The sequence below is a fragment of the Aptenodytes patagonicus genome, chromosome 3, assembly GCF_965638725.1.
Source record: "Aptenodytes patagonicus chromosome 3, bAptPat1.pri.cur, whole genome shotgun sequence".
Lineage (NCBI taxonomy): Eukaryota > Metazoa > Chordata > Aves > Sphenisciformes > Spheniscidae > Aptenodytes > Aptenodytes patagonicus.
Window position 1 is genome coordinate 16,962,727 of NC_134951.1, and position 18,305 is coordinate 16,981,031.

The window sequence follows — 18,305 nt, forward strand, 5'->3', positions numbered from 1 at the left end:
GGAGGTGGAATATGCAGCATGAATTGCCACAGGATGGAGAAAGGAGAATACGTATGTGGGTTCTCACTCTGCTAAAGAATTCCAGAACAGATCAGGATGGACATGCTGGTTCAGATTACGTATCATCTGGGAAAACATAGGATTTTGGGCACACTTAACAACAAGTTCTGTTCAGTACGCAGTTGGGCACTCCTTTCTAAAATGTCTGATTCTCCTCAGGTTTTCTATAAGGAGCCTATTTGCCCAATTCTGGACTTTGGGTTCCATTTTGGGAAGCAGGTATTTAAATGTTTGATCTTAGATCCAGAATAAACTATCAGAAATGCTTCTCTTTGTATGGGTACGTGTTCACTGGAAGAGATAAGTATTACAGGCATGCAAGTGATGGGACTGAATCAATCCTTAGTCCTCTTGTCAGAATTAAAAGGAGGCAGAAACAGCTTTGAGAAGCTATGGCCAGCACTTCCAAGGGACCAGCAGCTTTGTACCCTGCACGCTTCCAATTTTGCAACCTTTACAATGTGTCATGCAAAGGAAACGCTGAAGACAATGCTCACAGCAGAAGTAAGAGTGGCAGAAACCCTCTTCTGCTCCAAGGTACTGTGAGGTATAAGCAGCCTACTGACAGCACGACGGGGAGGATTTCATAAATCAGAGCAGCCCCTCGAACTGCTGTGACCTACGCCTATGGGCCGTACAGCCCCAAACTTAGCCTAAATGTAGAAAGCACCAAAGGAAAACCTGAGGTCACTTTGTCCTTACTCTCCAAGCTACGCTTACTGCAAGTTTCCTCCCAAGACTTACAGCAGAGAATCTGGCACATCAACATCACGTAAGCATTCCAATTAACCTAGATTCACAGTTTCACTTCTGTCTTCCCAATGCACCCATGAAACTAGAAACTACCTTATTAACAAAAGCAATGTTGGTTTTTGTTAATTCTCCACAGTTAGCTGGAGAGAATTATGTAACCAATTAAAAGACAGACAGGCAGAGACCAAGTCCTGCATTATCAGGACACACCCAGGCATTATGCAGCCATTTTTGTTTCACACCTCCTTTTCTTGATCCTCTGGTATTTAAGATACTGAATTCAACACAGCACAGACAGCACCAACTAGTATTTCTGCGTTTATATCAGCTATATAGCAAGACACGCTGTTTGAAATCGTGGGAAGCAATGATACCTGGCATACCTATCAGAGACAAAAATATATTCCTTCCCAAGTAGAAACAGTAGATGTAGGCCTTCACCTATAAAGTTTACCATATGAAGATATTTTCTTTAACATTTGCTTGATTAGTTTGGTTTACATTTAATTATACAGATGGCTGAGTGGTTGTGTAATTTTATAGCTGGCCTGTGCTAGTGATTGATGTGGTAGTGTCATTCTTACTGAGGGCTGCTGGTTTGGAAATACATGAGGTTTGAAAAGCTGCTCATATTTAAAGCCACTAGTTGCAATGCAACAGATGCTGTACCATGAATGAAATGAAAGAATGTTAAAAAATGGGTTTTTGTGGACTTTACATAACTATAATATTTGCACCAAGACAACATTGGAATCAGAAAATCAACAATGATGATGATTGTGGCTGACTTTGTGACTCCTTTAAAAACATGTGCTTTTATAGTTCCCAGATACAGAAGTCATGTACCTTTCTTCCTGTCCATTTTCATTAACCTAAAATGAAGAAAAAGGGGTTTATTTTTAATCCAGAAAAATAATTTATTAACCCTTAGACTGATTTAAACACTAGCATGTGAGAAAGGAAAATTTAAAAAAACACCACCACAATACACATATTCCTTTCTGTCCCTATTTCATATTTATGAATCTAAAAATAAAGAAACCCTTATGCTAGTGAAGTAAATTATTTTCTGAAGGTAGAATGACAATCTTTAGCTACAACCTCCAAAGTCTCGAGACCTCATTATCTAAAAAAACACCTCTTGTCCTATTTCCATCACAACAACAGTGATCGACTGTGACGTTCAAACCATCAATGCAGCGTCCTGGACGCCCCAGCGGGGAGGGACGATAGTTATGCACCTTTGCCCGTAGCAGTTTGTTTGACATGGCTTAATTTTGGCAGCTTTCAGAGACTATGTATTTGCTTGGACTATTTGTTTTTTTGTCCTTCTTATTCTATGGTCGCAACTTGGTTCTCATTCAGGATGAGAGTCAATTCATGTCTCTAGGCAGAGATAGTCCATGAGATCACTGGCAACTCACTTACTTAACTTTTCTATGCATCCGTTTTCCCATATGCAAAACACAAAAATGGACTAGATCCACATGAGATGCTAACCCTAAATTTTAGGGACCCTCCCAATTAGTAGAATCAATTCCCCCATCTGTAGTGCTCTTATGCTCTCTATACAATACCTGCAGAGAGCGGGAGCTTAAGAAGAGGATTTGCAAAAGCCTTAACTAGCCAGCAGCAAGTGCTAAAAACGTAGCAGCCCTTTCTCCTGAAACAGATGCACAGATGGGTAGTTTGTCTCCTTTTTCTTCTCTTGCAATAGCTAGTAGTGAAAGCATGCCTGAGGTCCAGAGCCAAATCCCTCCTCTTCCTGAGAAGGCTTGATCCCTATGGAATACCCTAAAGGAATGACCCGAAGCTGATGACTTTTAACCAATAAGCCCAATTTACCAAATTCTTACAAATCTGCTCATAAAAATGCAGCCAGTTCTGAAAACAGTCAACAGCAAATTCCCGACTGCCTCAGGACACCTAAGACATATTTGGACTGTAGACACCTAAAGAGTTAAATGGCATTTCAGGGAGTAGAGAGAGAGGTGAAGGATCCAGCTGTGGACTCATAGGCTTAAAGCTGCAGCATGCACGCTGGAAGGCTTGGACTTTGCCTTACAAAACATGGTAAGTAACATTTGACAATTCACTGCATTGGATTTCAAAACTACCATACACAGACCAAGTAAAAACAGTTCTTCCTTAGATGGTCATTGTTAGGGATAGGTGTTAGCCTAAGAGACATATGCCACTGTAGGCAGAAAAGGTAGAACTGTAAAAAGACCGCAGAGGGAGGTGTTATTTTTCCTTTAGGACATGTTAAAACAGTGTTTTTCGCAAAAACTGAGGGAAGGATCTGACTTTCTGGGTACTCTTTTTGCCACTTCATCACTTATAACCAGCAATAAAGCTTCTGCTGATAATTTTGTTGAGGATTTGTGTTGTACAAAGGAATTCAGCTGACTCTGCCGTTGTCAATTTGTCCCTGTAACACAGTAAAACTTGTTTCGTCAGTAAACATGTATGTCCTGAAGGCTGAAGGAACAGATCTATTGGGCAAGAATTTCAAGAAGGTACTGTTTCTACACACTTGCTTTTGAAGTCACAATCGCACTTTTTTTTGTATGCAAAAAGGGCTGTTATTCTTATTTAAGAATTTGTTACCTTTGTTTAAATAGCTCCCTGAACAATGTCACTAAATCACATAAACTAGATAAAGATTAGTTTTTACAAAGCTTATTTTATAGATAAGAAAAATGAGGAAAAGAGAAGCAGCTTGCCTATAGCCAAGGGGAAACTGAGAAGAGAGCTTAGATCTTCACATCACCTGGTGCTCGACTCGAAGCTCATTGAAATCACCCCCAAAAGTGCTGTTGACATTAGCAAAACCCAGCATAAGCTCCTTATTGATCACTGGAGACACACGCCCCATGTTTGGTCTCTTGTCCAAACCTATTTTAAATCCCTTCTTAAAAAAACCAAAACATTTCTGCTGTGCCGCTTACAAGAACTTAGCCAGTAAGTAGGCTGTCCGTGAAGAAATCATGTTTCTTTTAGGTAATTTAGAGCTTTTAATGGTTTGACGTGCTAGGCCGTGTAACTTCATGATCCTACTAGTACTCACATCCTAATCCTAGCAGCAACCCTACCAGTTGTTGCACCTACTTCTTTCATCTCATTGCAAAGTAAACTGCTCGAGCAAATTATGTGGGTTTTTTGTTGGTGTTGCAGTAAAGCGGATCCTAATCTGTTTTGGGGATGAAGTAGTCCTACGATATACATAAACAGCGTCTCCCCCAAACAGATTTTCACCAATTCCTTCAGAAAACTCACAAACTCAATGTGGTTCACTGAAAGAAGCGTGATTCACAATGCTCAATTTGACTTTTCAAAACGTTCACGTGTGTGTGTGTTTCTGTCAGGTTTGGGGATTTTGATTCAGTGGACTGTAGAACAGAATCCAGTTACAGGGTTTGGGTTGATATTCAAACCTGACCTTCCCTCGAGTTGGGGGCTGTTCAGCGCCAGGGCCCTGACTCAGAATATCACAGTGATCTCACTCAAAACCATGCAAGTGACTCACGTATTTACTTCTTTGATTCCCTCTCCTCTTCCTTTCAAGTTGAAATATTGGCCCATTTTTCTGACATAAGCTCACTGACATCCAGCTATCAGCTGAAAGTCAACACAATAAAACTGTTAACCTTTCCTCCCCGAGGTCCCTCCACCTCTGCGGATGGCACTTCTGTGGTCTCTGTCGCTCTGCCCATTGATGCTGGCCGCATCTCTGGGCTGCTGGAACCACAGTTCGGCCACAACCTCACCACGTCGTCCCACGGAGTATCCCTGCTGGCCAACTCACCTCCTCCATCCCTGCAGCCACAACTCGAGCCATCAACAGCACTCTCCCCACTACAGCCTGCTCTTGCCTGGGTCTGATCAACAGCACTCTGCCCCCCTTGAAATGCCCGCTGAGCAGTAATCATGCCCGGCACAGGGCATGGAGGTTCGTCTTCCTCAGGGTGAACGAGGGAGGTCATCTTCCCTGGCACAGGTCCTCGCCTTCTAGCTCTCCATCCTCCCTCTCATATGTGCCCTGAGCACTGTCGCTCTACCAGAAACGCTGCTCACCCACCTTCTCAAATGGTTACTATTTTTTTTGGTGTGCTTTACGCTACACGGGCAGGATGAAGTCTCAGCCAAAATTCACCCAGCCACTACACAGCCCTTTCTCTCGCCGGCTGCTGTGCCCAGGCCCGGCGGAAGGGCCGGGCCTTGCACGCAGCGGCTGCCTCGGGGACCGGCGAAGCAGAAGGTCACCTTGGTGCTGTGGACGGGCGACAGGCTGAGCATGGTGGGGCAGCCCCGACCCCGGCCCCAGCCCCGGGCCTCCCCTCCCGGCCGCGGGCCGCTGAGCTCAGGGATATAGTTAGGCGGTGAGTGAGCGCTGTGCTATGCGCCGCCGCTCGCAGCGGGGCCTTGTGGGTAAGGGAGGCCGCCTCCGCGGCGCGGGGCCGGAGGAGGAGGCCAGGCTGGGCCGGGCCGGGCCGGGCTGAGCCGGGCGGGGGGCGGGCGCAGCAGCAGCGCGCCGCGGGCGGGCGACGGCCGCAGCACCATGGAGTGAGCGGCGGGGGCGGCCCGGACGGGGAGCGGCGAGGCGAGGCGAGGCCGGCGGGGATCGCGGCTGCCGCCCGAGCAGCAGACGAGGCGGAGGAGAGGGAGCAGGAGTCCGAGCGCGACTCCGCGGCGGCCGCTTCCCCCTTCCCTCCCCTCCCCGCCTTCCTCCGCCCTCGGAGCGGGCGCTCGGCCGGTGCGATGGCCCGGCCGGCGGCGGAGTGCGGCCAGTGAGCCGGCGCCCGCTGAGGGACGCCCCGAGCAGGGGGAGAGGCGGGGGCACGGCGGGAAGCGCTCCCTCCCTCCCACCTCTTCCCTCCCTCTCCCCGCGCCCGGGCGGAGCAGCGGCCGCTTCCCCGCGCCCTTCATGCCCGGGCGGCCGCGAGGCGGCCAACGGCGGCGCGCTGCCCTCTGCTCCCGCCTTACTGCCCAGGCCCGGCCCGCCGCGGCCCCCGCCCTTCCCCCGGCCTCTCTGCCGCGCTAGGCCCCGAGCCGGCCCGCCGGGCGACCCCGCTCAGTCCCCTCCTTCCCGGCAGCGGGGGACGGTCTCCCGCCGCCGCTAGGCGGGCCGGAGGATGAGCCAGCAGCTGGCGGTGAAGATGTCGGCGGCTCCCCTCACGGCGGAGGCGCTGGAGTCGGCGGCGGGGATGCTCGAGGGCCGCCAGAGGAAGCTGGAGTCCATGATCCGCGACCCGCGCTCCCCGGTCAACGTGGAGAGCCTGCTGGTGAGGGGGGAGGCCGGGCCGCGCCGCGGGGGGAAGCGCTTGGTGGGGTAACAAAGGGAGCGCTGCCCTCGCCTCGGGCGGGCGGGAGGAGGAAGGAAGAAAGGAAGGAAAGGGTTCCCGCGTCCTGGAGGAGCTTTCCTGGGGGAAGACGAAGGCTCTTTCCCCGGGGGTGGGGGGGCGGCGCCTCTCCACGCCCCGGGCCGGGCCGCCGGCGGAGGGGGCGAGGGGCACCCGGCCACCTGAGGGGAGGGCCCCGCCGGGCGGGGAGGTGGCGGGGAGCGGGCCCTCGCCCCCCAGGGGCTGTTGGGGGGTTTGTGTGTGTGTGTGAAACGGGGGATTGCGCCGGCAGCCGGGGGCGAGCGCTCTCCATTTAGGTGCAGCTTATTTTGGGGAAAGTGAGAAATGTCTGTGGAAAGATCTGCTGTGGGGAGGAAAGCGCCTTTTTTTCTCTCCCAGCATCGTTTACACCGTTTACTTTCGCGCCTTGTAATCATAGCCTGTCCGTTCCCAAAGTACCTGCCTTTTGTGTGCGCTGCCAGGCACCCAGAACCCATCCTCTCAACCCCCCCTGTAAAACCGTCCTCTGATAAAGTTGAGGTTTGCTGTGTGATGTGGAAATAATTCAGGAAAAGGACACGCCTAAGGGAGAAATGTAACTGGGGGGTCCTGTGGGGTCACGTTTATTTTCCATTGGGGCAAATTGATTCGGCTGTCTCCTATTTCAAATAGCATTTTTCTGTGTGAGTGTATGAAATATAATTTCCTTTAGTAAGAAATCCATGCCCTCAGGAAGGAGTGGGAAGGGAGTTATATTTCCCCATTTAAAACATCCAAACCCTGGAAAGGCAGTGAGAAGGGAGTCTTGATTATTGTTGTTGTTGTTATTGTTATTATTATTATTTAACTGAATTTAAGGGTCTTCAAACTGGTCTTGGGACCAGTCTGTCCCAAGATTTCCAATGTGTCCCAGTTATGAGGAACGGAAAAGGGGGGGAAAAATCCCAGTCCTTCCAAGAGTTGCTCAAGGCACTTACACTGAGGGTTTTTTTTTTTTTCTGCTTTCAAATGACTCAGTTCTGTTTTGGCCAAAAATACAGGAACTGACTGAACAGTATGTATGCCTGTGCTGTGTGGAGAATATAGGAATTTCCTATAACATCTGAAAAATGTTCTCGAGGCTTTAATACTGTATTACTCCTCTCATAGATGTTCAGAGGCATAATGACACCCATAGTAGTCAATGAAGGGGAGTGGGAAACAGTGTTACATATCTAACTGGATTCAGAGTTTTTTCGCCTAGGCCAAAGCAAAGAGAGCTGCCTCTGGGCTTCGCTCCCAGCGTTTTCACTTTGGTATTTTGCTAGGAAAACTTTGACCTGTGGCCAAAAAAGAGCAGTTAAAAATAGTACAGTCGTTCTGAAAAATGCATCAGGTTAATACTTAACCCCAGTAGACTTTTTCACACTCTCTGCTTTTATACTCAACAGTGTGTTTCTTTTATTCTCTCACCTCCCCTGCCTTGGACATAGATTAGATACACTAAAACCTGTTTATGCTTCTGAAGAGAAATTATAATTGCAAAATTGAGACTGGGCTGCTTAGCACTTGATTTTTTTTGTTTTGTTTTGTATGCTTACAATGTAGACCACTTCATGTAATACATTGGACAAATTAGCAAATCGTGGGAGAGTGTTAGCTAGATTGTAAATGCATATTTTCTATGGTAAAGGTCATCACTTTGCTCTCTGCACTCTCTCTGTAATTATTGTTTAAAATATTAGCATCAAGTAAAACATAATGCTAATCAATCAAATTTCCTAGCTTGTGCATTCTACACGTCTATGTATGAAATAATGAAGTACTTCAGGTTTATTTATTTATTATTCTTTAGGAAATTTGCAATGGATTTCCTGTAAAAGCTTTTTCTTTTGGGCTTTGGTATTGTCGCTTTATGCTATTTGACATTAATTTTGTATTGACATTCTGCTAGGCAGTCTGAGTATGAAAACATCACATTCAAATTGCAAAATTTACTTGTTTACTAAACAGCTCACTTTCAGTGTAAATTATCGTAAGTAGAAATGTGTTTTCAGTTAGAAGTAGAAATACAGCAACAGAAACTGAGGCAGGGAAAAAGTCTTAAAAAGACTAGCTGGAATGCCACTGTTTCATGCTCCAAAAATAACATAACCAAAACTAAAAATGTGGAATGGAATTCAAAATGGAATTCATTTCCTTACACTGTAAAAAGTCATAAACAGCTGCTATTCTGCATTTTGTGTGCATGCTTTATTTTTGGGAAGCTGTAAAAAGCAAAAAAAGTAACTGTTAATCTACAACACATGGTGCAAATTTGAAAGATGTGAAAAGCTGAGGTAATAAGCTGTCTTTCTCTAGATACCACTTCCACTGCCTGTCAAGAGATAATTTATTCAGTGGCTCTAAATGAAGAGACTTTCTTTGTGTACCTTCCTGACCACAGGATGGCTGACCACATCCATCTCTTTCTTCAGCAGGAGAATCTATGAAGCCAAATACATTGATTATTTTCCTCCCATCTCCCTTTAGGGCTCAAGAGAGACCATTAGATTTTCTAATGTGATTTTTCTATATTGTATACCTTAGCACTTGTCTATTTATGCCTGTGTTGAGCATAATCATTTGTGTTTGATTAAAGTATATCTTTGAAAAAGATATGCAGTCTCAGTTCAGAGGCATTAAGAGATGGAGAACTCGCTGTTTAGTTTGTCCTGGTAGTTAGTTATGAAGGCAAAATTTTTAAAAAATGCAGATTGAAATGTGTGGCATGGTTATTGTCATCCTTTTTCTGCTAAATTAAAAAAAATTATCATAGAGGACTTTCTACTCATTAGCATGGTTCAAATGCATAGCCTGCACTTGGTGGGTTTCTTCTGGTTTTGGTCTGATAGACAGGAACATGGGAATGCTAGAACTGTATACACTGTTCCATGATAGGTTTCAGCAAAGACATCTACAAAAAGTGGTTTTTGCAACCTCCTTTAGTGGTTGCTTTGAGTGCTCTTTTTCTCATTGTATCATGTTGAAAGCCTGTGCTAGGTTGCCTATGCTAAGATAAATAACTTCTTCATTGTCACAGCTTTCTATGATATGGTCTCTTACTCTTTTTGGTCGTGTAACATTGCATTAGTGGTTATGAAAACCTGTTTTGTGTGTTACATTTAGATTGTGCAGATCACTTCATAAAACTACTGTGTTCTTATGATTTGCTTTTCTGCCAGTTTGTCATCCACTAATTTAATGAAGTGACATTTTTATGTGTACTGCATGTACACATTCATGATAGTGCTTAATGGTATTTGACCTTGGGTGATCTATAAGAAACCCTTCTATAAATACATTCCTACCAAACAGTTCCTAGTTGACAGCTACATTTAAGAAGAGCTTAATGGTTCTCAAATATGTTTGTGTATTTATGCTTTTGCATATATGCTCTATCTACAGTATTAACCAAGTTACTTTATATAGTATTAAACACACATTATTTAAGGGTGCGTTGGTAAGTATTAGCTGAACACTTAATGTATTCTAAAACTAGAGCAGATAGGTCAATGTAGGCTGTGTAAAACTGATCCAGACCTCCACTTCCTTGCCATGTGTAATTGTATCACTTCAGCACATGCTGAAGTCAACTTCAGAGTTTCATGGTGGTGACGAACAGCTCTGATAAATCTTACCATCCTCCTCCCTGCAGTTGTCTGCTTGGTCCTTCTGCTGGAGCTGCAGTCGAATGCAGTTGCCTGGAGAAAGGAACTGGTGTCCGCCCTTGGTCTTGTTCAGTGCAAGCCTTAGGATTTTAGCATTAAGCTTAAACCTTGACATTACACTAGAGATGTAAAGTGTTGAGTATCTTCTGCCTGTTCTGCTATGGTTGTGTCAGCCTTTGAAAGAAGGAGTTCTTAAAACTGTTGATGAGGCAGTGCAGCAGTGCAATTGTGAGCACAGTGCTGGGCTACACTAGGAACGTGTTCATGGTGGACTAAGAAATGGAGAGATGATTAGCAGGAGAGTGCTTAAGTATCTTGGAATATACATGCCTTAAAACTTGAAAAAAACCAACCCCAAACCGAACTAATTTGCTATTTATTTCTTTGTTAAGGCTGACAGGTAAACTGTGTATTTATGCTAGTTTGAACATGAATAGATGTTCATCTGAGTTGATCCTTGCCGTTGAGACCCTAGAATTTTACTCCTAATGAAAAGTGGGTTGCAGATACAGCTGTGACTCTGATCCTTTCAATAGGCGCATCTGTCCATAGCAATCTCATCAACTGGATAGATACCAACTTTATACCAAGAGTGTTAATTTAGCAGATCACTAGGCTGAGCTCTGTTAATACAGGGTCTCCAGGTCATCATGGCTGACACACATGTATCACTTTGCAGGATTTTGGCCTTGTGAGCTTTCAAAGTGTTTCTTATTTAATATGAAAGTTGTCTCATTTTCCTAAATTTATTGCCACATAATTCTGAATCAGTAAGAACAATCTGTTGTGTTAATTTGAGCCAGCAAGCACAGGGAAGAGCTGAAAACATAGCAGTTTGCAGGATCTGATCTGAAATTCGTTGCCCAGTAAGTAGTCGAAAGGCCAAATGATTCTCTGTTCTTGAAGAAATAATTTTTTTCTTGTTTTTTATAGTTCTTGTGCTGTTATTTCTCTCTTAGCTTCTGACTCGTTCTATAAATTCTCTATTTTTGGTCTGTAATTTCAGAACATCTACTGCAGAGTTGAAAAAGATGAGCTTTAAAGAAACAGAATTGTCTTTTGTTCATTGTTCCCATGTGATGGATTTATATATAGCAATGTAGTTAACTGCAAAAGGACAGTTCTATTTTCTGACGGTTTTACGTGTTCTTATATTCTGTTTTATTCCACGCTAGGATTAAAGCATTTCACTTTTAGTTTAAGAAAGGAAAAAAGCCAGTTCGCTCATCTTCAATACTTTTACTGCCACACGAGATGCATGCAGATTTGTGTGTGCATTCACAAGAGGAATGTTCACTCCCAATATTTCACCTGTATTGATCAGATTGCAGAGTGGGTCATTAGGATCCTTCAGTTGTTCAGTCTCTGTAACAACTTAAGGGGGGGAAAAAAACCAAAACCCCAGCCATGCTATCAAATTAGCACAGTTCTCTTCTGCTTTATATGTGATGGATTAAAAATTCAGGAACTCTTCACTTTTCCAAATATTAGTAGCCTCAGTGCCAGTTGGAGAATATGTGAAAATGCTGATTAAAACCTGGTTTTTTAAGTACATTTTCAATTTTCAACTGATGGCAGAGCAATGCCAAAGCATTTCGCTATTTGTCTAGAAATGCAATCCATAACAAAAGCTGCCTAATTTAAAAAGAAAAAAAGATGCTACCACAGTAACCAATCTCTGCAGCTATCAATTGATGATTTCTTGCCAGTGTTTGATCTACAAAATATGACTGGAATTGTATCACTGCCACAGAGGAACTGACCTTGGATTTTAAGGATGAAAGTGATTGCAACTTGGTAGTAGAATTTTACATAATGAAAGAACATTAAAAAAAAAATTTAAATACATATGTTTTTATAACCCATAAGGATGGGATTTTTTTGGGGGGGAGGATGCTATATTGTGTCCAAGGTTGTTCTAAACTGTTTTATACTGAACAGCACAAAATGTTTCTGGTAACAAATTAATTTAAAATACTTTCTTCTTGGTACATCCCATTGGTTAAGAACAAGAATACTATGTTTATATTGGCAGCCTTTGCTAGTAATAAACTTATTTTAATGAGTCTTTTGCTATGTAAACAGAACGTTGAATGTAGTGCTCAGTTCCGAAGCCATACCTACTGTACGTGAAGCTTTTGCTGCTATAGTAATGAAACGTCAAAACACTCCCCATATTGCCAGCAGGTGCATCTTCACAGCCAGTGACACTTAAGCTTCTTTAGTGCAGGTGAAGCGTCACTTGCATCCTTATTTTGGAACATTATGTTAATTACCTGCTAACAAAGTTTTAAGACCGTATGCTTAAAACAATGATTTGGCCACCCCCTAATGTGCAGAGTCTCTGTATTTGGAAGATTGTGGTTCTGTGAATTTGTCCAAATTTCACTAAGTTGGATAGTCTCAATCAGTAACAGCTGCTTATGTGATGTGGACTTGGCTTTTTCTTTTTTTCTGTGTTCATCTGCTACGGTTACAGCTACTGAGAGAAGGACCTTTTTTTTCTTCTGTGAAATACAGAGTTTAGTTGTTTTGTTTCACATGAAGGGATGGATACAAATTTCTTCATCGGCTTGTGAAACATCCCTCCTGTTCAATCTCTGCTTCAATTTTTGTAGCATCTGGAAGGTGATAGATATGAGAAGAAAAACAATCTGGGTGCCACATACAAATGTTTTTTTGTTACGCCTGTCTTTCATTATGTTATGTAGAATGACTTACCTAAGTCAAATCTTTTGCAAACTGTCACCAATCACATATTTTGTGTTTTCCGTGTGCCCAGACAGACACAGTTGGGTTTTGATGTTAGTGTGCAGCATTGCTACCCTAATGCCATAGTCATATCATCGTCCATTTTTGTTAGTAGGACAGTGTCATTCAGATGGTAACAGGCAGAGGGATAAATAAAAAGGATGGCATGCAGGAAGGTCTGAACCCTAATGTAGTGCTGGCACTGCATGTTGTCAGACAAATCTTTCTTCGTTTCCAACTATATGCAGTGGAGATGATGAAGCTTTTTTTCTTTTTCTTTTTCTTTTTTTTTTTTTTAAACCTGTACTGGAGAAGAATTTAATATTTAGAATGAACTTATGTGATATAAAAAAAGTGATCATGAGGAAACTTTACGTCGAAGTGTTTAATTCTGAACCTTGAAGATTCAGATAACTGAGTGGTTGCTTTATTGCCTCTTGACTGTTCTAGATCATGGGTACTGATTTTATTAGTCTGTATGTAAAGTACAGAGTAACAGGATCCTGCATAAAGCAGGATAAAGTTTGGGTGACTCATCCAAACAAGGATTTTTTTATACTTTTCTTCAGGAGGAAATGGAGAGGAGGTCACATACAGACATGAAAGAAGGTTTGAATCGTGATGAAAGAAGAAAAGCTAATCTTAAAAAAAAAAAAAAAAAAAAGTAATCTCAAAACAAATAATGTTGACTGTTACTATTACCAAATAAATAAATAACTAGAAGGAAAAAAAATGCTCAAGTTCCACACTTTCTTCCAAATGGTATTTAAAGTTTAACTAACGTCTTGATTATGATTTAAAGGCTGTAATGCATCATTGTTCTTTGTCCATGCCTATCACTGCTGTTATAAGGTAGTTGTCCAAAGTCTGTAGCTTAGTTGTTGATTAAATATGAAACATTGCTCTCTCAACAGTGTAGATTTACCCTAGTATGGTATAGATATAGAGAAATACCTTTGGGTCTTTCTTGGAAATTACTTTTTACTGAATGAGCTGCGAATTTGGAAAATTTAGTCTACTTGTGTTTGTTGCTACTGTACAAGTTGATCCTCTATTTTTCTTTTGTTCAAAGTGAAGAGTGCTGCATCGATAAATTCACTGTAGTGTGTATGTACATGTCGTCAAAGAGATTATGCTCTAAAAACTATAATAACACAGGTTTTGGTTGAGGGGTATAGAATCATTTGGCTATGAAAATGTTCTATTTCATACCAAAACTAGTTTTAAACTGGTTTTCCCTGTGGTTTCTGAAACTGGTTTGTTCTGGTCTCCATTTTCAGTTTAGTGCTGATTATGTTGAGTGCAAGATTAGGGAGACAAGCCTTGTCGTTTGTTGCATGTATAGGGGACAGGTTTTTATTTGTAAATGACTTTTAACACCATCTGGTATACAGGGGAGCGTATGTTGTGGTAGACTTCTAATATGTGCAGCTAAAGTCATTTGGAATAAGCTGTAGTAAATAGATAGAAGACGTTATGGGGTTCCTTAATATTGTTTCCGCCCCTTCTTACACAGCTTTATAACCATGCTTGACTTCTGAATGCTTTTTTTGTGGAATTTTTAAACTTTTGTGATGGAATAACCATGAAGACTCTCACCTTAGGAATAGAATTATTCTAATAGTGCAAGGAAATGGAGAAGAGCAGGAAATAATACTGTGTTGGAAGCTGTTGGTTTAGTGAATAATGAAAACCTTTCTAATGCCAGCTGTATGCACGCACGATCTGTTTCCGTTAGTGGACATTTCAGGACCTCTTCCTCCAACAGTAAAAGTCAGCCCACTTAGGCATTAAGCCATAATTTTCAATTCTTGGCCTATTCAATTTAATGACCTCTTTAGGGTGTATAAGCCTGGATTGTGAAGTAGCCCTCCCTCTCCCCCCCCTTTTTTTTATTCTTTCATATGAAAAGTGACTGAAAACAACTACTTGAATTACTCATGTGGCAAGGAGGCACTGACAGTTTATTATTGTATTGCAGCTACTGCTATTAATTTAAACATTATTCTATGTTTAATTTTTACTCTGTGCGTACAAAGTAGTTAGTAATTTTGTTAAACTTAAGATTTGCTTCCGTGCTGGTATTATAAGCACCTGAACTAAGCTATAGATCTGATAAGGAAAGCTAAAAATAACTGCATTTTCGAGATTAAAAAAAGTATTCCTATTAGTAAATTGTAAAGTTTTCTAAAGCCCTGGTTTTTTAAGTGAACAAATTACTTCAGTTATATGAAATTACTTCTTTTTTTATTTTATTTTTTATTTATTTTCCTTAATCCCCATCCCTGTGGGTTTCCCCACTGTTCATCTCCCCAGAATTGAAGGGCTTGTCTTGACTTGGGAAATGGTGGTGTTTATGCCAGTGAGAGTGGGGAGCAGCAGAACCCTGGTTGTCAAAATTCTGGTGGCAAAACCTGAATGTATCAGCAAATAAGGTAGCAGAAACACTGTTTTGTATGTGCATAGTGTTTGTTCTGTTTTGGGAATATTTTAAGCTTGAATTAGAAGATAAATATATAAGAAATAATAAATATGCTAATACAAGCTGCAGCTCCTGAAAAATACTATGGTGGCAAATCCTTTTAATTGTAGACATCCAGCTAGTTCTCTGTTTTGAAAATAATTTCTAACTGTTAGGATTATGAAGAAAACCTCTACATATGGACAGTATGATGAAGAATGGTTCGTATGTATAGAAGCCTGAAACAGTAGCACTATGAGGTGTGAATCACTTAATCTATTTTAACGGTTGACTGCCTCTGAAGAAAGGCAATTTAAGTGTCAAAATAAACTATTTCGTCGCTTTTCATTTTTTTAGAAGAAATACCAGTATTCTTTCCCACGTGTGCCCTGCAGTGTTTCTCAAGTGCCTGAAGTCATCAGGCATCAAAAAAACCATTTTTGCCAAAATTTAGCATATTAAAAATGGAAAATGTAACTTTAAAACCAATTCTGTGAAGTATGACAGTGTTCATTATTAAAAAATCCTAGATTTATTTTATATGACTCTATTGCAGGACTTATTTGACTGAATCAGAAAGCTAGAGACAACGTTGAGCCTAACTGTAGAGTTTATTTTAAGTTTCCTATACAGTATGGTATGTTTTGGTTAGACTGTATTGCTGAAAGTGTGTTTGGTAACACAGTATTCATTTTTTGAAATCACACTGTCTAAATTTATGAGGAAAGATACGCAGGATGTCTTTCAGACTTAGGTGTAAATTGGTGAAGTTTCAGTATACTTGCAATCCAAGTACTTTTTTATTAAATCAGAACCAGGCAATGTACAATGAAGTTATTTCTGGTTATCAACATGTTACATCAAAAGGATGCTGAATGGGGGGGGTAAAGGAATGGCATTATGTGTAAGATGTTTAGACTTTTTGTAGTATGTAGAAAGCAGGACTGAAGAAAACTCTTACACACATTTTATTCCAAGGTGAAACTCTTTAGTTACATTTTGATTTCAAGCTTAATTTCTAGAGCATAAATATCAGAAGAGGCTACCATGTGATCGGACTCCCTTCTTGGCACATGGGAATTGTTCTTGGTTTTATACACTGAGTAATTTTCTGAATTGCGGAATTGGTATTGTTTTTACTGTCATCATGTCTTGATTTATTTTCTACTGTATAAAATCTTACCACTATTGGGTTAGTTGTCCTCTAAAATGGAAGAGAAGCGGGGGGGGGGGGGAAACAAACAAGTTTGATGCTGTAAGATTGTAGGGTCAGTGATGCTGAAAGTACGTACAGATCGTGAGAGGATCATATTTTTTTTCTTTGTGTTTGATTGTATGCAAATTAGTCATGACAGTAAAATATCTCCATTGTCTGTAAGTCTGCATCTATAACCATAAACCAGACAGTGTCAGGCTCCTGCCATGCTCTAGCTGGCATGGTCTTGCCCTGTCCCGAGCATTAAGTTCTTAGCCTGCGGTTGTCCAAAAGCATGCCGTGGTTACAGCGTGGGGAATGGAGGTCTCACACCGGGGCTCAGGTGCTGCTGTTGTTTCACTTACTGCTACAGATGTGGTCTTGGAAACCATCATTCACCCTGAGCACTGTCAAGGTTCATTTTAAGAATAAATTGCTGATTATTCTGCTGGTTTTGACTTAATTACTAGATTAGACACAATGTGACAGAACAGGCTAAGAAATACTGTGGTGAAATTCAGTAGTACCTCTTGCTCTACTGAAAGAACGGTAGTAAAGTAGAAGCAAGCGGTCTTTTCATCTAAAATAATGCAACTCCAATTATCTGATCTTATCCCTGTGTTCACTTTCTGAAAATGCTGGTCTGTGAGTAAATGGACGTAGCCCTATTCCATAATCAATTTTTTTGTATGTTTGAACTCCCTTGGACAGTGAGGTGCATATAGCTGGTTATATGCAGATTGTCCATGAAGGCTAGTAAGGAATGGCAAGAAACCCAAGTCAGTTAGAGACACAACTTTGTTTGGAACGGCCTGAAACATTAGGGTCATGCTCTTGCCTAAATGATGTACAGTGAAGCTTACAAACTGTTTTTTGTTGATGTAAGGACTTTGTTTCCCCAGATTTAACTAGCTGCTTTAGTAGACAGCTTGTAATAGTCTCTGCTTGCCATAGGGTAGTGGCACACTGGTGTGGCTCTCCTATTTCTAGTTAGCTCATGGGTCTGTGCTCTTTGGTTGTGTATATACCTATAGGATGTGTGCAGCAATACTCTTAAAAGAGACATATGTAAATTTTCTTCTCCCCCACAACGTTTAGCCAAGTGTGTACACCTCTTCTGACCCTAGTGACCTTGATGCACAGGAGTTTTTCCTTCAAATGTAAAAAACTTCATTCCTCAAGGAAGTAACTGGTTCAGATGGCTGTTGTGGGAATTGATCTGCTGAGGTCTAATGGAAAGGCAAGATAGTATTTGCCTATCAGAACTGCCTGTTGCTAAAGCTTAAGGAAATTTTAGGAAACGTCAAGTTGTTATCTATGGGAAAATTATTTTCCACTTATGGAACCATGATGAACTTGAAATCTATTTTCTATTTTGCTTGTTTTCCCAAGTAACTTGGGATATTCACTTAGCCCTGAACTTCTTGCCATATTTCTCTTTCACAATAATGTTTTTTTATTCTTTGTATTCCAAAGACAAATTTGCACAGAAAGGGGAAACCGATTGTGTTGGAATAAACACAAGCTAAATAAACTGAAAAATACTCTTCCATTTTAAAATTTCTTTTAGCTACCATAATCTCAGCTGATACTTTTTAATATCAGTATGTAAACAAATTCTGATAGAATTGTAATTTAACTATCTTATTAAAGGCAGGCATGCATGTCTTCTGTTAAATGACACGGTGATTAAGGCAACATTTCATTGCCCATTTGTATGAAGAGAATACCACTACCTTGTAAAGCTATTATCTATTGGAAGAAAATTTTTATACGTGGTTTAAGTTTTACAGTTCCTAGGAATCTTTCCTTGTAATAGCTTTATCTTGAAAAGACACCGAAATAGTCCAACAGTTCTGAAGATACAAGGTACTTAATTGTCAGATTGAGACCAAAGTTCCTGAGGATGTGGGTTCCTTTGAGATCTCTATCAGCCATAGACAAAGACCTTTAGAATGTCTTTCTGTCTTTTCAGATAAGCTCTGTCGTCATCCTTTTAAGATTCATGAGTAGTCGGGGGGGGGGGGGGGGGGGGGGGGGGGGGGGGGGGGAGG

At 41.6% G+C, this 18,305-nt stretch overlaps 1 protein-coding gene across 3 annotated transcripts in view; it reads left to right on the top strand.

Moving 5' to 3' along the window:
* The first annotated feature begins 5,831 nt into the window (after positions 1 to 5,831).
* ROCK2 (Rho associated coiled-coil containing protein kinase 2) overlaps positions 5,832 to 18,305 on the top strand; it is a 104,419-nt gene continuing 91,945 nt past the window's right edge. Inside the window, exon 1 of one of the 3 annotated variants that reach the window (XM_076332773.1) lies at positions 5,832 to 6,098. In XM_076332773.1, the coding sequence (XP_076188888.1) occupies positions 5,949 to 6,098 (150 nt within the window). In that variant the 5' untranslated portion in view covers positions 5,832 to 5,948. The remainder of the gene's footprint in view (positions 6,099 to 18,305) is intronic. The other 2 variants (XM_076332774.1, XM_076332775.1) reach the window with 2 other exon arrangements.